The 21,139-nt window shown below is 36.8% G+C and overlaps 1 protein-coding gene across 1 annotated transcript in view; it reads right to left on the bottom strand.

Annotated features, from left to right (window-relative positions):
- Nucleotides 1-4,638: 4,638 nt before the first annotated feature.
- Nucleotides 4,639-21,139, bottom strand: part of CNTN5 (contactin 5) — a 1,527,443-nt gene continuing 1,510,942 nt past the window's right edge. Inside the window, exons 24-25 of the mRNA XM_065944251.1 lie at nucleotides 10,467-10,635; nucleotides 4,639-4,869 (exon numbers count right to left, since the gene is read on the bottom strand). Coding sequence (XP_065800323.1) covers nucleotides 4,769-4,869; nucleotides 10,467-10,635 — 270 coding nt within the window. The 3' untranslated portion in view covers nucleotides 4,639-4,768. The remainder of the gene's footprint in view (nucleotides 4,870-10,466; nucleotides 10,636-21,139) is intronic.

Here is a 21,139-nt window from a genome sequence, read left to right as displayed (position 1 = left end):
TAAATATTATACATGTTTCAATCCACTGCTGTCTTTGTTCTTAATGAGTTCAAGTTACCCCCTCTTTTCTAATGGAATGTGATTGTCTCCACTTAAATGATAGTCTCTATAGAAATGATAAGGAGTCCCAATCTCATCTTGTACACATTCTACTGAGACCTTAATCAGCTATTTTTCCAAGAAAATTTCTTTTAATGGTGAACAGAATTTGGAGACCACAAGTTGTGCATTTTTTATTCATTATTTATATTATTTGTCCACTACAGGTGGTCATTGGTCTTGTAAACCTTTATAGTGAACAAGGATAATAAGCAGGTCATTTTAAAGAAAAATGTTAAATAAACTGTGAATTCATACTGATATTTCTAAGTCAAAAATTACAGGTTTTATCTTATGTATGTATTTCTACTCTCATTCTGAAAGTATAATCTTTTAATAATTTTAACATTAAATGTATATCTTGGCTAGTTCATAAACAATTATACTAATTATGCTACTTACAAGAAGACCAATGATTGTAGATTAAGATTTATGTGTGTGTGTTTTGTCCTTGTATATATCATGTTAGAGACATGACATGGGACATGATGATCCCATACTGTTTAAATACTGATTGAAATACTTACCTGTGTAGTTGTAATTCTCCTACAAAGAAAAATTTTTAAGTTTTTGATCATAGAATTGATATATAATTAGTTTAATTATTTTCCATTTATTCTTATATTTTGGAGTTTACTTTGTTTTTTCCTTTTTGTTTGATTTTTAAATTAATATAAAACATTTGTATAGTTCCAAACTTAAAACTATGAAATAAATACATTGAGAAAGTGCTTACTTGCATATTTGTGCCCATATCCCATTCTCCCCTTCCTTAGAAAGTAACAATTTTTATTAATTTTTACTTCATTCTTCCATTATTTCTTTTAGAGAATATTAGCAAATATATGCTTGTATTTTTTTCCACTTCTTCCAGAACAGAGTCTATGTTCATCATTCTGCGCCTTGTTTATTCACCTAAAATTGCATATTTTTGTAGTCTATTTTAAAAATAGATCCCTAGACATGAGATTGCTAGGTCAAATGGTAAATCCATATAAAATTTTACTAGTTATTGCCAAATTCTCTTCAATAGAACTGTATCATTCTGTGTTTGATAAGATTTTGAAAATAAGCATTCCCTTGTCTCTGACCTACTGAATCAGTCTCTAGGATTTGAGTTCCCAGGTGATTTGGATGACTGCTCAGGCTTTTGGAAGCTTGTTCTAAGCAAAGTTTAAAGTTGAGCATGGAACTTAATCCAATCAATTACTCACTTGATATGTGCTAGGTATTATATTGGACACTAGTGAGAGAAATCCAAAAATGAGCATAATTTAGTCTCCTTTGGAGGATTTCATAACCTAGTTAGTGGAGAAGGAACATTTACATACAAATCATTGAACATCATGTAACTATTGGTATAAAGAGATGTATACCTGGTACTAAGGAAGCACAAAAAAGGGAGCATAAAAGCTCTCTTTGAGAATTGTGCCTGGTATAGATTTGGATATGCTGCTGCTTAGTCGCTTCAGTTCTGTCCCGTTCTGCAATCCTGTGGACTGCAACCCACCAGGTTCCTCTGTCCATGGGATTCTCTAGGCAAGAGTATTGGAGTGGGTTGCCATGCCCTTCTCCAGGGGATCTTCTCAACCCAGGGATTGAACCTGGGTCTCTTGCATTGCAGGCAGATTCTTTACTGTTGAACTTTACTATTGAATGAAGGCCAGATTGGGATATAATGTTCTTTAAAAAAGCAGAAATGTGTATTTAACAAACTCTTTACAAAATGCATTTAATGAAGTCTTCTTGAGAAGAAATAAATCAAGAGTTTAAGTCTGAGTTTATCTCATTTGTACTTCTGCTTTGTTTGGTTTATTCTTTGACATAGCTTCCAGTTTTCAAGTTGGAACTATTAAGGACCTCTATAAAGATTTTTCAATTTAAGATAATCACAGCATGCAAAGTCCTAACATAATGATATTTTCAGTGTGAAAGCACCACCATAATAATGACCATAGTGTGGTCTGCATAAAATAAATAATGTTATTCATGTAGCTGACAGGAGAGAAGATAAAAGTCAATAAAAAGAGAATTATTTATTAAAAAGATCTAATGTTACAAGAACAGTACACAGAACTATTATCTGACTGTGCCTTCCACATGGTATATACCATTATATATAGTTTATATACAGATTGTATACAATATATTTAATGGTTTGACATGGGGTCCACAGTACCTTCATTTGGGTATGCAAAACATTCAGTTTCATGAAAATTTCAATAATGGGGAGTCTTTTTTATTCATAGTTCAACTGACATTATACAAAAATACAGTCTCTAGTAATTTAAGACTGCGTGGTTACTATTCCATCCAAGAAAAAGCTCATTGAGTATAATGTACCTTGATAAGGAATGATGTTCTGCTTTCTACAAAGTAACAGTATGTAATACATAAGTACGTAAACATTTAAAACCTGTTTTTTAATAGCTTCATGATGCAAAACACATATTCTGTGAATATTGAGTGAAACCATTCCATATCACTGATTTCTTTAATACTTTAGACATTCTACATTTAAGTATTCTGTCAGATATACACCATCTATCAGCTAGTCAGAAATAATGGTTAGATTGAATTTTCCATATACTGACATTATATTTCAGTGGGCTTTGTTTTATGATTCAGTTCTTAAAGTCCATTGTCTCATTTGAAACACCATGGAAAATGAAGAAAATGATTTGATTTATCAAATATGAAGTAAAAGTTATTGCCCATTCTTTAATATTTTTGCTGCATTTTTTGGATGTACAATCTGCTTCTGCAAGCTATGTCATACTTGAGAGAGCTCCTATTTGCCTGCTAAACAATTAGCATTCTCTCTATATGCAAATTCCAGTCTCTCCTGCTTCAAAGGAGGTGCTCAAGGAAGGCCACTTGGTTGTCCTTTTTCACAGGCTTTGATATCTACCACTTGTGGTAATATACTACAATAATCTATTAACCAAAAGAGTCTTCTTAATCACTCCTTGTTTGTTTATGGGTGTTTTGGAAATAATTCCCCTCAGAGAGAGGGATTAACCAATACAAGAGTGGTCCTGTGTCTCTGAAACCACTCTGAGGATGTTCAGAACAGAAACTCTAATCTTTCTTCTGATTCTATAAGGATTAACCTCTAAAACTAGCAATTTGAGCTCAATACTGCTTCATTTTGCTCACTATTAAAAATGTGAGCATTAACAGGTTTAGAATTTACAAAGAAAGAGAAAGGAATCAACCTTTTGTTATCATATTAACAACACCTGTAAAGTGGTAGTATCTCCAGGCTATTGTTTTGGCATATGACTTTGCAATAACTATCCCTTCAAGCATCTCTTTGGGTCTAATGTGAACTCTGGCTATTCTCGTATTTGTTAGAATGTCTGTAAGAAATTATCACATGTAACACTTTCACCTCATTTTCCAACAGCTACCAAAGATCACTTATGTTCAAGTTGATCCTCAAATAGTAAACGGGTATAACCTCTCAAGCGGTAGATGGCTGGAAGAAATAGCTGGGCCCCTGTACTGAGGTCATGTTTTCACACACAGCTTAGTTAAAAAAAATTAATTTATCCAAGAGGTCCTCTATTTTAATAGCCAGTAAGATTTTATTAATGGCTTGTAATGCATGAAATTGTTTTAAAAAAATCAACATTTGTTATGCTTCACCATTTTAATCCATAGACTATCTGTATGTAAAACTACTTGTAGAACAAAGTTTCATTGTCCTTGAAGTTATTTGCAGTTAGAAGAAAACCTTGGGCCTAATTCAACACCTTTTTTGGCAATAGGTGGGGAAATGGAAAGCTCTGTCTTTTACTCATTTTCAAATTAGCACCCTTGGCAGCATGTCAGTATCTGCAGCCTTTAGTGATCATCTATACATGTATATATAGTGACTTTAAATTATCTTTTGTTATTAAAAATAAACATTTATTATATTTTCAGCTAGATAACATAGTACTTGATGAAAACAATAGCACTTCAGTTCATTTGGACTCACTTTCTATTTACCTTGCACTAATATGAATGGCTTACTCCCTACCCTAATAACTGGCTCTAGGGATGCATATAGAATAGCATTTGACAAATTTTGCTATTTCATAATGCAATCATTCAGTATTTTTGTGGGAAAATTTTTGTGTACTATCCTATAATTGACCACACAATTGAAGTATTTTTTCATATTTCCTGCTGGCTTGTCGATTGATATAGTCAGATGAAGGAAAAATTTAAAACAGTAGACTTGGAGTATTAAGTGAATTTTTCATTCTGTTTTGTGTTTGTGTTTGAAACAGATCTGCTAGAGACCACTTACTTAACAAATGGATGGCGCACACTCAGAGTCATCAGATATAAAATCAAATTCCAACATACTAAAAAAGTAAAGAATACATTTGACAGAAATTACTTTTATTTACAAAATTTCATTACATACAATCTGCATATTTTTATTGGACCAAGAACTGTCCTCTCCATTTACAAAAACCAAAAAAAAAAAAAATAAAAGAAAGAAAGAAAAAACCTGATGGATAAGTAATATCCCCTCAATCTCCTGTAAGTGCACCATGTATAGTTCCAAGTTTTTAACACTCATCTCAAGGTCCTGAGTTTCCAGTTACATTACTACTCTATTCACTGTAGTTATCAAGCTAAAGCGAAGAAAATCAAATTAAGTCTGAAGCTTTCACCAAGGGGTTGAAGGAATCATCAATGCCAAAAGCAACGTTACTGATGAGGACATGGAGAGAGTGTGGAGGGCTGACTGAGCACTGGTGATTTTCCCACCTGTGAAAAGGAGAAGCATTAAATGGACAGAATTATTTTGACTTTGTCTGAGCTAGGATAAACTCATTTTTTAGGTATGTTAAGACAAATGAATGCAATATCAATCCTGTTTCTGATGAGAACTTTCCTTGTGTTTAGGAAGCAAGAGGTTGTCTGGGGTTCTCAAAAGATATGCTGAGGGCAGAAGTGTATATGGAATAGTGTGTTTAAAAGGCCATGTCACATTGAACAAATATATCTAATCAAATATATATATAACATCAATCAAGTATATCTAAAACAAATGTATCTAAGTGTGACTTTCAACAATGAGACACTGATGGAAAATATCCCAAATTCCAGGTATGAGAATAAAATAATTTCTATAGTGCAAAATTCAGGAAATGAAATAAAAATAATTAGCAAAAGTTTGTGGCAACTAGAATTCATAATTCAATGAAATAAATTTTTAAATTTAATCATAAGATATTATATATGTATGGATCTTTAATTGATTTTACAATGAGCAGGCTTAAATTCTGGATTTGTTTGAACTGAGATTCTCACATCAAACTCAGTAAAGAAGAGGCATCTTTCATTACTCTGGTCAGGGATTCCCAGGTAGCGCTACTGAGAAAGAACCTTCCTGCCAATGCAGGAGACATAAGAGATGCTGGTTTGATCCCTGGGTTGGGAAGATCCCCTGGAGGAGGAAATGACAACCTCTTCCAGTATTCTTGCCTGGAGAATCTCATGGACAAAGGAGCCTGGCAGTCTACATTCCATAGGGTTGCAAAGATTTGTACATGACTTCTATCTTGAGACAAAAGATTGCATGTAGTTAATGTATTGGGGTGGCTGCTTGACTAAACTCACTAATTTGGATGGATTTTTGTGAAGTAGTTTTGATAGCTCCATAAATTCACAAACTAAGGATCATTCTTAGATTTTCTGTAATGGTTATTCAAGCCAGAAGTCTTGGGACATATCATCATCATGATTGATTTCTAATGAATGCTTACTATATGCCGAGTACTGTAACAAGCCCTTTATACAGACTATCTTATTTGATCTTCACAACATTCCTATGTAGTATGTGCTATTGTTTATCCCAGTGTTGCAGATGATACTGGGGCTCTAAAAGATGATAGAAAATTGTTTAAAGTTATTGAGTTAGGGATTAGGGGAAAGAGGTGCTTTTATGTGTTATCTCTATTAAAATAATGATTGGCCTTAATTAAAACCATAATGATAGATTAATAATACAGTGTACCAACCAATTTTTGGAATCATCCTTCTGTCAAGCTAGCCTCTCTGGCCAGACTGAATGTAACAGAATTCTGGGTGTGATTTTTATTACAGGATAGCCTTTGTTTATTTTCCAGACATATTTAAGAACTGAAGAAATCTGTGTTTTGTAAACCACACATACATACACTCAAAGCAGCAGATCTTCTTTCCTTTGAAAATTTTTACAGCTAAGGTGCTAATAAAATCTATTAATCAACATATTGGAGAATGTTACATATATTTCAACTTGTACAAAATGGGGTCATTGTGAAGTGCATGGCCACATGTGAGCTATAAGAAAGGTTTGATGGCAAAGCCTCACTGGAGTGTGCATGCATAATAAATAAAACTATGAAAGCATTCTTTCTATTTATATGAGAGTGGCTGCATCCTTGTTAAATCAACTTACATGACACTTGTGCAAAAAAATCTCCTCACTTTCAGAATGTTAAGTAGGGTCTATATCTCAAATTCCACATAGAATCCATGAAAGCAAAACATGCTATTTCAGCATAGCAAAACACAAGCAACAAAAAAACATTGAGTCAATTTCTAGTCTCAGATATAAAACTAATTAACTATTTCACTTGAGCAGGTCATTTAGCTTCTTAGCTTTTGAGTTTTAGAAAAGAGATAAGAATGAAACCTATTGGTGCTCCTGCTTTATGGGTCTAAGACAATACCAGGAGATTGCACGTTATTAAAGCTCAGGAAATGGGTTGACTGGACAAAGTATTATCCACTGAAACATAAACGTTGATAATTTTACTTGAGAATGATTGCTCAATAAATAATGCTCACGTGCTGTGCTGTGCAATGTCACTCAGTCGTGTCTGACTGTTTGCGACCCCATGGACTGTAGCCTGTCAGGCTTCTCTGTCCATGGGATTCTCCAGGCAAGAATATTGGAGTGGGTTGCCATGCCTTTCTCCAGGGGATCTTCCTGACCCAGGGATCGAATCCAGGTGTCCCTCATTGCAGGCGGAACCGAGGTCTGCTGCATTGTGGGTGGATCCTTTACATCTGAGTCCCCACAGAAACCCAAATAATAATGCTCATAATTACCCACTAATTAAATGTACATTAAGCATTTTTTATTTAAGGCTTTCATAAAAATTGCTTAATAGTTTTTCAATGAGAGATTTATGTCTCTGATGTAATCTTTTGCTTTTTCTTTTCACAAGCTCAATGAAATGGTTACTTTCTTCTGAATTTGTAAAACCTCCCTTCTTTTAATCAGTTTTTCTCTTGCTGATATAATAATGGTGGCAGTGGGTGTTAATTCCAGTTCTTCCTCTTGGTATTAATAAGAGTATTAATAGGAGTATTAATAAGAGTGTTAATTATAGTATGATCTTAGGCAAATTACTTAAATTTTCTCCATAAAACAAAAAAATGCCACCTACCTCATAGATTAAGAAAATTAAATAAGTTGTTAAGCATTTACGACTGTGTCAGACTTATAGAAAGGGCTCACTAAAGGATAGAAATTATTAATATTGCTGATAGTAATAATGATGTCCAAACAAGTTCTAGCAATCTAGTATACAGCATCATGATTGCAATTAATAAAATGTAATATATATTTGAAGGTTGCTAAGAATGTAAATTCAAAATGCTCTCACCACAAGGAAGAATTAGCAATTATATGGTCTGATGGAGGTATTAGCTATGTTTTTGCAATATATTTGCATACAAATCTATAATATATATGTGTATCATATACACTTTTGTACACCTTAAATTTATACAATGTTAAATTTCAATTATATTTCAAAATAAAGCTGGAAAAAGAAAAAATGCAATGAACTTTAAAATTTATTTTGAAATCAATAAATCTAATAATATTTTAATTTTTAAAAACATTCCCTTTAAAATTTCCTGCCCCTCACTGTCCATTATCTAATGATAAAAGCAGTCACTACAATAGAGAAAGAGATATATTAAGCTAGAGCAACAGTGAAAGGCAAAGGAGAAAGGGAAAGATAATCCAACTGAATGAAGAGTTCCAGAGAATAACAAGGAGAGAGAAGAAAGCCTTTTAAAAGGAACTATGCAAAGAAATACAGGAAAACAATAGAATGGGAAAGACTAGAGATCTCTTCAAGAAAGTTTGAGATACCAAGGGAATATTTCATGTGAAGATGGGCACAAAAAGGAATAGAAATGTTAAGGACATAATGTGAGCAGAAGTGATTAAAAAGAGTTGGCAAGAATACACAGAAGAACTATACAAAAAAGGTCTTAATGACACTGATAACCACAAAGGTGTGGTCACTCACTTAGAGCCAGACATCCTGGAATGTGAAGTCAAGTGGGCCCTAGGAAGCATCACTACAAACAAAGCTAGTGGAGGTGATGGAATTCCAGTTAAGCTATTTCAAATCCTGAAAGATGATGCTGTGAAGGTGCTGCACTCAATATGCCAGCAAATTTGGAAAACTCAGCAGTGGCCACAGGACTGGAAAAGGTCAGTTTTCATTCCAATCCCAAAGAATGCTCAAATTACTGCACAATTGCACTCATTTCACACACTAGTAAAGTAATGCTCAATATTCTCCAAGCCAGGCTTCAGCAATACATGAACCATGAATGTCCAGATGTTCAAGCTGGTTTTAGAAAAGGCAGAAGAACCAGAGATCAAATTGCCAATATCCGCTGGATCATAGAAAAAGCAAGAGAATTCCAGAGAAACATCTACTTCTGTTTCATTGACTACACCAAAACCTTTGACTGTGTGGATCACAACAAACTTTGGAAAATTCTTAAAGAAATGGGAATACCAGACCATCTTACCTGCCTTCTGATAAATGTGTATGTAAGTCAAGAAGCAACAGTTAGAACTGCACATGGGATAATGGACTGGCTCAAAATTGGGAAAGAGTACATCAAGGCTATATATTTTCACCCTGCTTATTTAACTTATATGCAGACTATATCATGTGAAATGCCATGGTGGATGAAGCAGAAGCTGGGATCAAGACTGCTGGGAGAAATATCAACAATCTTGTATATGAAGATGATAGCACTGTAATGGCAGAAAGTGAAGATGAACTAAAGAGTCCCTTGAAGAAGGTGAAAAGCGATAGTGAAAAAGCTGGCTTAAAACTAAACATTCAAAACACTAAGCTCATGGTATCTGGTCCCATTACCTCATAGCAGATAGACGGAGAAACAATGGAAACAGTGACCGAATTTATTTTCTTGGGCTCCAAAATCACTGCAGATGGTGACTGCAGCCATGAAATTAAAAGATGCTTGCTCTTTGGAAGAAAAGCTATGACAAACTTACACAGTATATTAAAAATCAAAGACATCACTTTCCCAACAAAGGTCCGTCTAGTCAAAGCTCTGATTTTTCCAGTAGGCATGTATGGATATAAGCATTGGACCATAAAAAAGGTTGAATGCCAAAGAACTGCATGTGAACTGTGGTGCTGAATAAGAATCTTGGGAATCCCTTGGACAGCAAAGAGAGTCAACCCTGGAAAGGAAATCAACCATGAACATTCATTGGAAGGACTGATGCTGAAGCTCCAATACTTTGGCTACCTGATGCAAAGTGCCCGCTCACTGGAAAATCCCCTGATACTGGGAAAGGTTGAAGGCAAGAGGAGAAAGGGATGACAGTGGATGAGATGGTTGGCTGGCCCCACTGACTCAATAGACATGAGTTTGAGCAAACTTAGGCAGATGGACAGGCAAGGATAGGGTTGCCTGGCACACTACAGTACATGAGATTGCAGAGTTGGACATGACTTTACAAATGAACAAGAGCAAAACTGGTTTAAAAGCTGAATTGCAAAGCCCACATGGCGAGCAGGGTACTTCTTGTGGTCAAGGAAGACTGGAGAATTTCACAAATAAAGGTATTTTAGTGAGAATGTCAACTCCTTCCAAGATGTGTGGAAATTTCACAGTTGTGGGTGGGCTGCCATGGTTTGTATTAATCAGAGGATCATATAGTAATCTGGCTTCCCAGGTGGCTTAGTGGTAAAGAATCTGTTTGCCATTGCAGGAGATGCAGGAGATTTGGATTTGATCCCTGGATTGGGAAGATCCCTTGGAGAAGGAAAGGGCAACCAAATCTGCTATTCTTGCCTGAAAAATCCCATGGACAGAGGAGCCTGGCAGGCTACAGTCCATGGGGTGGCAAAGACTTGGACACAAATGAGCAGGGAAGCATGCTCGCATATAACAATCAGAGGATAAGAGTAGAGAACCTGCAAAGTCTCTGAACCATGCAACCCATCATGTTAATTTTGATGAGGTTTGCGTCATGTTAATGTTAGTGGTTATCAAATTAAGCCTACTGTGTCAAAACTTACCTGAATATGATGGGACCCTGATTTGGGAACTAGCGGTTCCATCCCCTCCTTCACCATACGCTCGAACTTCAATAATATAGACTCCAGCATCTGGGAGTGGGACTACTGCTTGAGGTTTCTGGGTTTCAATAACTTGACTGTTGCTGTGACCCTCTTGCCTATAAAAAACCTGGAAATGATGACAGATTTTTAGTCATTTGATATTCAATCAGGGATTTCAAAAGCTTATTGACTGCCTCCTGTATACCACACTCTGAGCTAAGTAGAGGGAGCTTACGACTTAGGCAGATATGCAAACCAATGTCATGTATATGTTATATGCAGCAATGGAAGTGTACACAAGGGGCTATGGGAATGCAGAAGAGAGTTTAATTCCCTCTGGTGGTTTAGGGAAGGCTCCTAAGCAACTAAACCACCACCTAAGAGAAGGTGGTGCTGAGCTAGATATTTAAAGATAAGTAGAGCTCACCAGCTGGAGAAGGAAAGCAGAAAAATTTTACAGAGATAAGAGAAGGTGAAAAATACATCTAAGCAATAAGGAGGCAATATCATTAGAAGACAGTTGAGAATAGTGAGAAATTGAAGCCACAGAAGTAGGCAGTAAAGGGGCAGATCACTGAACATGTGTTATTCCTGGCAAATGAAGTGAATAATATTCTGAGGGAGTACTCGAAATTGTCATCTTCAAATCATTTGGAAGGAGTAATCAAAATTTGTTAAATATATCAATAACAAAACCTTAACAATGTAGAAGATGGCTGAAAAGTTAAAAATAAAAAGGAATATTTTTATTTTTACTTTTGCATTTACTTTCTAGTGAATTGGCATTGGATATATTGGGTGGCCAAGTTAAGGCTTTTTTCTTTTTAAAAACATATTTACTTAATTTATGTGGCAGCTCTCACTCTTAGTTGTGGCATGTAGGATCTAGTTCCTTGAATAGGAAGGTGAACTTAGGTCCCCTGCATTGGGACCATAGAGTCTTAGCCACTGTGTAATAGGGAAGTCCCAAGTTAGGGCTTTTTTTGACATTTGTTCATGATACTAGAATTGAACATATATTTATGGTTAATAGAGTTTTAGAACTACAGAGTAGGACACAGAATTAGCTTGTGTTTACAGGTCAGTAATCTAAGGTTGTAGAGATTACACAATTTATACAAGATTATATGGCTAGTTGTGGAGGTAATTGCATTAGAAAATTAGTAATCTGATGATCAGTTCAGAGGTGTCTCACTGTATTATACTGTTTCTACTCATTTGCCCCCAATAAACTTATTTGTGTGTCTGTGTGTAATAGTCAAGTAGCAGCAATGAAGATTTTAAATGCATTTTTACTCAGCTTCATTGTTTTTGTGGTTTTTCATAATTGTTAGTATTTTGATTTCTTTGTGTAATGACAAGAACAATGATTTTGTAGTCATACAGACCTGTATTCAAAACAGTCTCCTACAAAATAAAACAAAAAACAATTTCCTAAACATTTCAGTCTGAGCAAATTTGGACAAGCTGATAACCTTTCTAAACTTCAAGTGCCTATACTATAAAGAAAAACACATGTAAAAATGTCCAGCACAGGATCTGGTAAACTTAAAGAGAAAGTGGCTTCTTCTGTTGTTAATATTGTTCATTGTCATTGGTCAGTATTTGCATCATAAAAGCATTGGGAAACTAGAAAAAATTATAATAGATTTTGCTTATTAAAAATGTGTTTGAACTTGACTAACCTACATACAAGAAAAAAATTAAATGTAAGTTTCACATGTTGAAGCCTGCTTGTACTTAATCCTCCTTTTTGCATCCTGGTAACATATGCTCCCTCCATTTTACTTTCTCTGCCTTTCATGGATTTGAATTTACTTCTGGTCATGGGAGAAAAGTAAATTCTCTGTAAAAGTATATAACATGTGCAATAATTCTATCTATTGAAATCCTTAGAAGGAAAGATGCCATAGTTTCAACATAGTTGGAAAATGAAAAATACCATGGAATATTTCAGTGGGTATCTCATGTAGGTCAGGCACAGTGATATATATTGGAAATTTAGAGAATAAGAACACATGGTTCTGCTCTCATGGCACTTACAGCAGAGACAAACAATGCAATCAAGTGTTCTGTATACCACAATAGGAAACATATTTGATGCTATAGCCATGTACAGGTTTGGGAATCAGAAGCTCTTCTAGGAGGATGCCTATAGCAGGTTATTTTTGCTTTAAAAAAAATGACACTTGTATCAGAATTTATGATTCTCATTTTGACTGTAGTAGCATAAAAAATTATAATTCTGTTCATCCACATGAGATAATTAGAAAGCAAATTTATGGCAACAAAAAAGTATGTAAATTGGTGAGGATTGGCAGGGGAGTAACTATTTTAGAGGACATTGTTATTATGGTTCAATAAATTACAATTCTTATGACAATGAAAAATGCAACCAGTAATGCATATCTAATGTCACTGTAAAATCCAGAGTTGAAGAAAAATTTGTGGATCAGCTGAGATTTAGGAACAAAAGGTAAGGGCAGGAAATATCAGTTAATGGCAGCAAAAGGAGTTTGAGATTAAATGTGGCTTTTACCAATATATTCAGGGAGATGTAGTGCTATGAGAGAGTAAGTAGGTATACTAAGTGAAAAGATACATTAAATTAATGGTTAGTCTTAGGTGATTTAGAGAATATTCATTCGTTGTAAAATTCTGATTTAGAAAAGATGAATACAAATGACAAATATGAAATGGTTAAGGGATTATCAAGACATGTCAGAAATAGTTATTGACAGTAACAAGACCAGGGAGTACTTTGAGAAACTGGACATCTATAGATTGTTATAATAATGACTATCTCCAGACATAAAGAAAAGTGTCTGTTTTCAAGACTATTCTCAAATTCTACTTAAAAACCTGAGAACAGGGGGTTAGCCAAAGAGATGATTCTAAACAAACAATAATGTGATACTGCTATTCTCAAAGGCATTATCTGGTATTGGCTAATCTGTACATCTTATGGTAAAAGTAATGGTGTGAATGAGTCTAAAAACATAGCAGAATAAATTTATGCTAGTTTTGCCCACAAGTGCCTTTGGAAGGATGGATCTTATTAAACAAAAGGGCTATCCACCAGTACTTCCCAGGTGGTGCAGCGCTAAAGAATCTGCCTGCCAATGCAGGAGACACAAGACACAAGGTTTGATCTCTGAGTAGGCAAGATACTCTGGGTTAGGAAATGGCAAACTGCTCCAGTATTCTTGCCTGGAAAACTCTATGGACAGAGGAACTTAGCAGGCTATAGTTCATGGAACCGCAAAGAGTTGAGTGACTGAGAACACACATAGAGTCACCAGCTGAGCATCCTGAGGGCAATTGCTCTTCACAATAGTGAGTGACAAATCCAAAGTCCCAGCGGCCGTGGGTGGGTGAGGAGAAATCAGTGAGATACTAGAATCTGGGTGAAAAGAAGGTGGGAGCACAAGTAACAGTGTGAAGTCCCAGCTGTAAGATGACTACAAGGACCTTTAAGAAGAGGATTTCCTGTTGGCAATTTCATATGTGTGTTTGCATGTTGTGCCTTTCAGTCTACTATCCCTCACTGACATTTCCATAAAGTCTTCTTTGTATATGTTATTCAGTTCAGTTCAGTCGCTCTGTTGTGTCCAACTCTTTGCAACTCCATGAAATGCAGCACATCAGGCCTTCCTGTCCATCCCCAACTCCCAGAGTTTACTCAAACTCATGTCCATTGAGTCAATGATACCATCCAACCATGTCATCCTCTGTCATCCCTTCTCCATCTGCCCTCAATCTTTCCCAGCATCAGGGTCTTTTTAAATGAGTCAGCTCTTCGCATCAGGCAGCCAAAGTATTGAAGTTTAAGCTTCAACATCAGTCCTTCCAAAGAACACTCAGGACTGATTTCCTTTAGGATGTCTGGTTGGATCTCCTTGCAGCCAAAGGGGCTTTCAAGAGTCTTCTCCAACACCATAGTTCAAAAGCATCAATTCTTCTGTGCTCAGCTTTCTTTATAGTCCAACTCTCACATCCATACATGACTACTGGAAAAACCATAGCCTTAACTAAATGGACCTTTCTTGGCAAAGTAATGTCTCTGCTTTTTAGTATGCTATCTAGGTTGGTCAGATCTTTCCTTCCAAGGAGTAAGAAGTAAGAAGTAAGAAGCATCTTTTAATTTTAAGTCTGCAATCACCATCTGCAGTGATTTTGGAGCCCCCCAAAATAAGTCAGCCACTGTTTCCACTGTTTCGCCATCTATTTGCAATGAAGTGATGGGACCGGATGCTATGATCTTAGCTATGATCTTAGTTTTCTGAATGTTGAGCTTTAAGCCAACTTTTTCACACTCCTCTTTCACTTTCACCAAGAGGCTCTTTAGTTCTTCTTCACTTTCTGCCATAAAGGTGGTGTCATCTGCATATCTGAGGTTGTTGATATTTCTCCAGGCAATCTTGATTCTAGCTTGTGCTTCCTCTAGTCCAGTGTTTCTCATGATGTACTCTGCATAGACGTTAAATAAGCAGGGTGACAATATACAGCCTTGATGCATTCCTTTCCCAATTTGGGTTCCAACCAGTCTGTTGTTTCATGTCCAGTTCTAACTGTTGTTTCCTGACCTGCATACAGGTGTCTCAAGAGGCAGGTCAGGTGGTCTGGTATTCCCATCTCTTTCAGAAATTTCCACAGTTTATTGTGATCCACACAGTCAAAGGCTTTGGCATAGTCAATAAAGCAGAGATAGATGTTTTTCTGGAACTCCCTTGCTTTTTTGATGATCCAGCAGATGTTGGCAATTTAATCTCTGGTTCCTCTACCTTTTCTAAATCCATCTTGAACATTTGGAAGTTCACAGTTCACATATTGCTAAAGCCTGGCTTGGAGAATTTTGAGCATTACTTTACTAACATGTGAGATAAATGCAATTCGGTGGTAGTTTGAGCACTCTTTGGCATTGCCTTTCTTTGGGATTGGAATGAAAACTGAACTTTTCCAGTCCTGTGGCCACTGCTGAGATTTCCAAAATTGCTGGCATATTGATTGTAGCATTTTCACAGCATCATCTTTCAGGATTTGAAATAGCTCAACTGGAATTCCATCACCTCCACTAGCTTTGGTTGTAGTGATGCTTCTTAAGGCCTGCTTGACTTCACACTCCAGGATGTCTCACTCTGGGTGAGTGATCACACCATCATGATTATGCAGGTCATTAAGATATTTTTTTGTACAGTTCTTCTGTGTATTCTTGCCACCTCTTCTTAATATCTTCTGCTTCTGCTATGTCCATACCATTTCTGTCCTTTATTGAGCCCATCTTTGCATGAAATGTTCCCTTGGAATCTCTAATTTTCTTGAAGAGATCTCTAGTCTTTTCCATTCTATTGTTTTCCTCTATTTCTTTGCATTGATTGCTGAGGAAGCCTTTCTTATATTTCTTTGCTATTCTTTGTAAGTCTGCATTCAAATGGGTATATCTTTCCTTTTCTCATTTCCTTTTCACTTCCCTTCTTTATACAGCTATTTGTAAGGCTTCCTCAGACAGCCATTTTGCTTTTCTGCATTTCTTTTCCTTGATGATGGTCTTGATCCCTGTCTCCTGTACAATGTCACAAACCTCCATCCATAGTTCATTAGGCATTCTATCAGATCTAGTCCCTTAAATCTATTTCTCACTTCCACTGTATAATCATAAGGGATTTAATTTAGGTCATACCTGAATGGTCTAGTGGTTTTCCCCACTTTCTTCAATTTAAGTCTGAATTTGACAGTAAGGAGTTCATGATCTGAGCCACAGCCAGCTCCCAGTCTTGTTTTTGCTGACTCTATAGAGTTTCTCCATGTTTAGCTTCAAAGAATATAATCAGTATGATTTCGGTATTGGCCATCTGGTGATGAACATGTGTAGAGTCTTCTCTTGTGTTGTTGGAAGAGGGTGTTTACCATGACCAGCTTGCTATGACCAGGTTGTTTGCTATGATCATATATGTAAATGTTATATACATATATATACACATTATATGTCACAGTATATATACATGGTATACATATACATGTCTTCAAGTTATACAAGCCATTTCTGTCTTAATTTTTAAAATATGATGTAAAATATGTCTGTGTAATTAAATATAGAGATGATAGTATAAACTATTGTGTATCAGTTCAGTTCAGTCACTCAGTTGTGTCCGACTCTTTGTGACCTCATGAATCGCAGAACGCCAGGCCTCCCTGTCCATCACCAACTCCCAGAGTTTACTCAAACTCACGTCCATGGAGTCGGTGATGCCAACCAGCCATCTCATCCTCTGCCGTCCCCTTCTCCTCCTGCCCCCAATCCCTCCCAGCATCAGGGTCTTTTCCAATGAGTCAGCTCTTCGCATCAGGTGGCCAAAGTATTGGAGTTTCAGCTTTAGCATCAGTCCTTCCGATGAACACCCAGGACTGATCTCTTTTAGGATGGACTGGTTGGATCTCCTTGCAGTCCAAGGGACTCTCAAGAGTCTTCTCCAATACCACAGTTCAAAAGCATCAATTCTTCGCCACTCAGCTTTCTTCACAGTCCAACTCTCTCATCCATACATGACCACTGGAAAAAACATAGCCTTGACTAGACAGACCTTTGTTGGCAAAGTAATGTCTCTGCTTTTTAATGTGCTATCTAGGTTGGTCATAACTTTCCTTCCAAGGAGTAAGTGTCTTTTAATTTCATGGCTGCAATCACCATCTGCAGTGATTTTGGAGCCCAAAAAAATAAAGTCAGCCACTGTTTCCACTGTTTCCCCATCTATTTGCCATGAAGTGATGGGACCAGATGCCATGATCTTAGTTTTCTCAATGTTAAGCTTTAAGCCAACTTTTTCACTCTCTTCTTTCACTTTCATCAAGAGGCTTTTTAGTTCCTTTTCACTTTCTACCATAAGGGTGGTGTCATCTGCATATCTGAGGTTATTGATATTTCTCCTGGCAATCTTGATTCCAGCCTGTGCTTCTTCCAGCCCAGCGTTTCTCATGATGTACTCTGCATAAACTATTATGCATGAGTCATTTTAAATTGTGGGGATCACAGTAAAGGGCTGAATCCCATCTTTGGAGTGAATATGGGATTAAAGAACAGCTGCAAGATACAGGAAGCTCTCTTGGAGGAGGGCATGGCAACCCACTCAGTACTCTTGCCTGGAGAATCCCATGGACAGAGGAGCCTGCAGGGCTAGAGTCCATAAGGTAGCAAAGAGTCTGATGAAACTGAAGTGACTTAGCATGCATGCAGGATATAGTCAATCAAGGAGACTAGCAAGGCCACAGACCCTAAGTTCCCTGAAAAACTGGAGAAATATATGGATGGGTTTCACATTCTATAGGCTGTGGAATATATTTTCAATCCTAGTGTACCTATATCTCAGGAGTCTGGCAGGCTCTAACTGAGAGCTAAATGGAACAAACAAATGAAAATTCCTATGTATTGATGGATCATATAATAACTAGTAAGCTTTGAGCCTGATTCCCCCATACTTTCTCATGTTCTATAAATAACAGAAAGCAGAGGTAAAGGGGGAAGATGTATGGTGAAATGTTAGTTGTTCAGACATGTCCGACATCTTGCAACCCCAAGGACTGTAGCCCATCAGGCTCCTCTGTCCATGGAATTCTCCAGACACAAATACTGAAGTATGTAGTCCAACTATTCCCCTCATTAGGGGATAGAATTACATCTTCAGCGTTCATGGATTCTTTAACATCTGAGCCACCAGGGAAGGCCCTATATGGTGAAGGGGTTGTATATTAGGAAAGGATATTTCTAGTGTAGATTGAAAAATGAGACTTTGTTTTCTTGGCATGTAACTGAATTCCTCCTGACTGCACATGTTTTTCTGAGTGGACAGAACTTTCTCTTGGTGGAGAGAGGGATACTTGGTCTAGGGAAACCGTTGGTCTTGGGTATTTAGCATTTATTTTCTCTTCCACTTAAGTTTAAGTCTGTACAAGGAGAATGTGGTAAGATTGCTGTTCTATTTGATAACTTGGTAAGTTTCTTTCACAGCATAAAGAAAAAAAAACCACTCTCAAGATCATTAAGGAGAATTACAGCTGGATATAAAAGCAGAGAATATATCAATAGCTGAGAAAAAAAGAGAAGCTAAAGGCGAAGGAGAAAAGGAAAGATATACCCATTTGAATACAGAGATCCAGAGAATAGCAAGGAGAGATAAGAAAGTTTTCCTAAGTGAACAATGCAAATAAATAGAGGAAAACAATAGAATGGGAAAGACTAGAGATCTCTTCAATAAAATTAGTGATACCAAGGGAACATTTCATGCATGAATGGGCACAATAAAGGACAGAAATGGCAAGGACCTAACAGAAGCAGAAGATATTAAGTAGCAATGATAAGAATAAGCAGAAGAGCATACAAAAAAGATCTTAATGACCCAGATAAATACAATGGAGTAATCATTCACCTAGAGTCAGACATCCTGGAGTGTGAAGACAAGTGGGTCTTAGGAAGCATCACTACAAACAAAGCTAGTGGAGGTGATGGAATTCCAGCTGAGCTCTTTCAAATCCTGAAAGATGTTGTGAAAGTGCTGCACACAACATGCCAGCAAATTTGGAAAACTCAGCAGTGGCCACAGGACTGGAAACGGTCAGTTTTCAATCCAATCCCAAAGAAAAGCAATGCCAAAGATTGTTCAAACTACTGCACAACTGCAGTCATCTCACAGGCTAGCAAAGTAATTCTCAAAATTCTCCAAGCCAGGCTTCAGCAATATGTGAACTGTGAACTTCCAGATGTTCAAGATGGATTTAGAAAAGGTAGCAAAACCAGAGATCAAATTGCCAACATCGGTTGGATCAGAGAGAAGGCAAGAGAGTTCCAGAAAATCATCTACTTCTGCTTTATTGACTATGCCAAAGCCTTTGACTGTGTGGATCACAACGAACTTTGGAAAATTCTTAAAGAGATGGGACTACCAGAACACCTTACCTGCCTCCTGAGAAATGTGTATGCAGGCCAAGAAGCAACAGTTAGAACCAGACATGGAATAATGAACTGGTTCCAAATTGGGAAAGGAACACATCAAGGCTGTATATTGTCAGCCTGCTTATTTAATTTATATGCAGAGTATATCATGTGAAATGCTGGGCTGGAAGAATCACAAGCTGGAATCAAGTTTGCTGGGAGAAATATCAATAACTTTAGATATGCAGATAATACCACCCTTATGGCAGAAAGTGAAGAGGAAGGAAAGAGTTTCTTGATGAAAGTGAAAGAGGAGTGTGAAAGAGCTGGCTTAAAACTTAACATTCAAAAAGCTAAGATCATGGCATCTGGTGCCACCACTTCATGGCAAGTAGATGGGGAAACAATGGAAACAGTGAGACTGCAGCCATGAAATTAAAAGATGCTTGCTCCTTGGAAGAAAACCTATGACAAATGCTGGCAGCATATTAGAAAGCAGAGACTTTACTTTGCCAACAAAAGTTTCCCTAATCAGAGCTATAGTCTTTCCAGTAGTCATGCATGGATTTAAGAGTTGGACTATAAAGAAAGCTGTGTGCCGGAGAATTGATGCTTTTGAACTGTGGTGTTGGAGAAGACTCTTGAGAGTCCCTTGGACAGCAAGGAGATCCAACCAGTCCATCCTAAAGGAGATCAATTCTGAATATTCATTGGAAGTACTGGTGCTGAAGCTGAAGCTCCAATACTTTGGCCACCTGATGCAAAGAACTGACTCATTGGGAAAGACCCTGATGTTGGAAAAGATTGAAGGCAGGAGAAGGGGATGACAGAGCACAAGATGTTTGGATGCCATCACTGACTTGATGGGCATGAATTTGAGTGAGCTCCGGGAGTTGGTGATCGACAGGGAAGCTTTGGTGTGCTGCAGTCCACGGGATCACAAAGAGTCAGACATGACTGAGCAACTGAACTGAACTGATACTTCAGTCCAGAGTTATGTTGTTGTTTTTGGAAGTGCCAGTAACAGATGCAACATGTGTTAAAGATACTAAGGATTCTAGATTCAGATCCCAAACTAGTGGAGGTATAAAAACAAAGATTTTTTTTTTCATTTGAAAATACTTATTTGGGAAAAGTAAGTTAAATTAAGCAATTTCTTTGAAGTTTTTTTTTTTTTTTTTGCCAGTTTTCTTACAGCTGATATATCATATATTAAGGAAATATGGAATTGGTTCTGAATTGGGAACTGTAAAAAGAATCACATATTAATTGACCTGAAGAAGTCATGTATATGCTAAATAAGCTCCCAAATTTAACTTGACTTTTTATACGGAAAACTATCTTGTTTGAGGGTAAATAATTTGTAGCCGTGTCTACAAAAGACAATTATTTTTCAGCTCTTTGCTGGTTCTTCATGCTTCTATTACTTTCGCTTATTAATAGAAGCTGTGATGTTTTAAAAGTGTTACTATTATATCTAGACTTCTTAAACAAAATCCCAAGAAGTCCAAGTTCTCTTGGACAGTCTCAAATAACAGTGAGAAATTTCACTAAACAGGTAATGCTTAACGTTTATCTGAATAGATTCAATGTTAATGTATTGCCTCTGTCACAATTGTAAGTAGTTCAATTCCATCCTTCTCTCACTATATTCTCGCTCACTTTGAGGTCCCTGATAAGTTTTGTGATGGGGAGACCAATTTTTTCT

This window comes from Muntiacus reevesi, chromosome 9, assembly GCF_963930625.1.
Source record: "Muntiacus reevesi chromosome 9, mMunRee1.1, whole genome shotgun sequence".
Taxonomy (NCBI): Eukaryota; Metazoa; Chordata; class Mammalia; order Artiodactyla; family Cervidae; genus Muntiacus; species Muntiacus reevesi.
The sequence above is the reverse complement of the archived record's forward strand: the minus strand, read 5'-3'. Positions and strand labels throughout refer to the sequence as shown.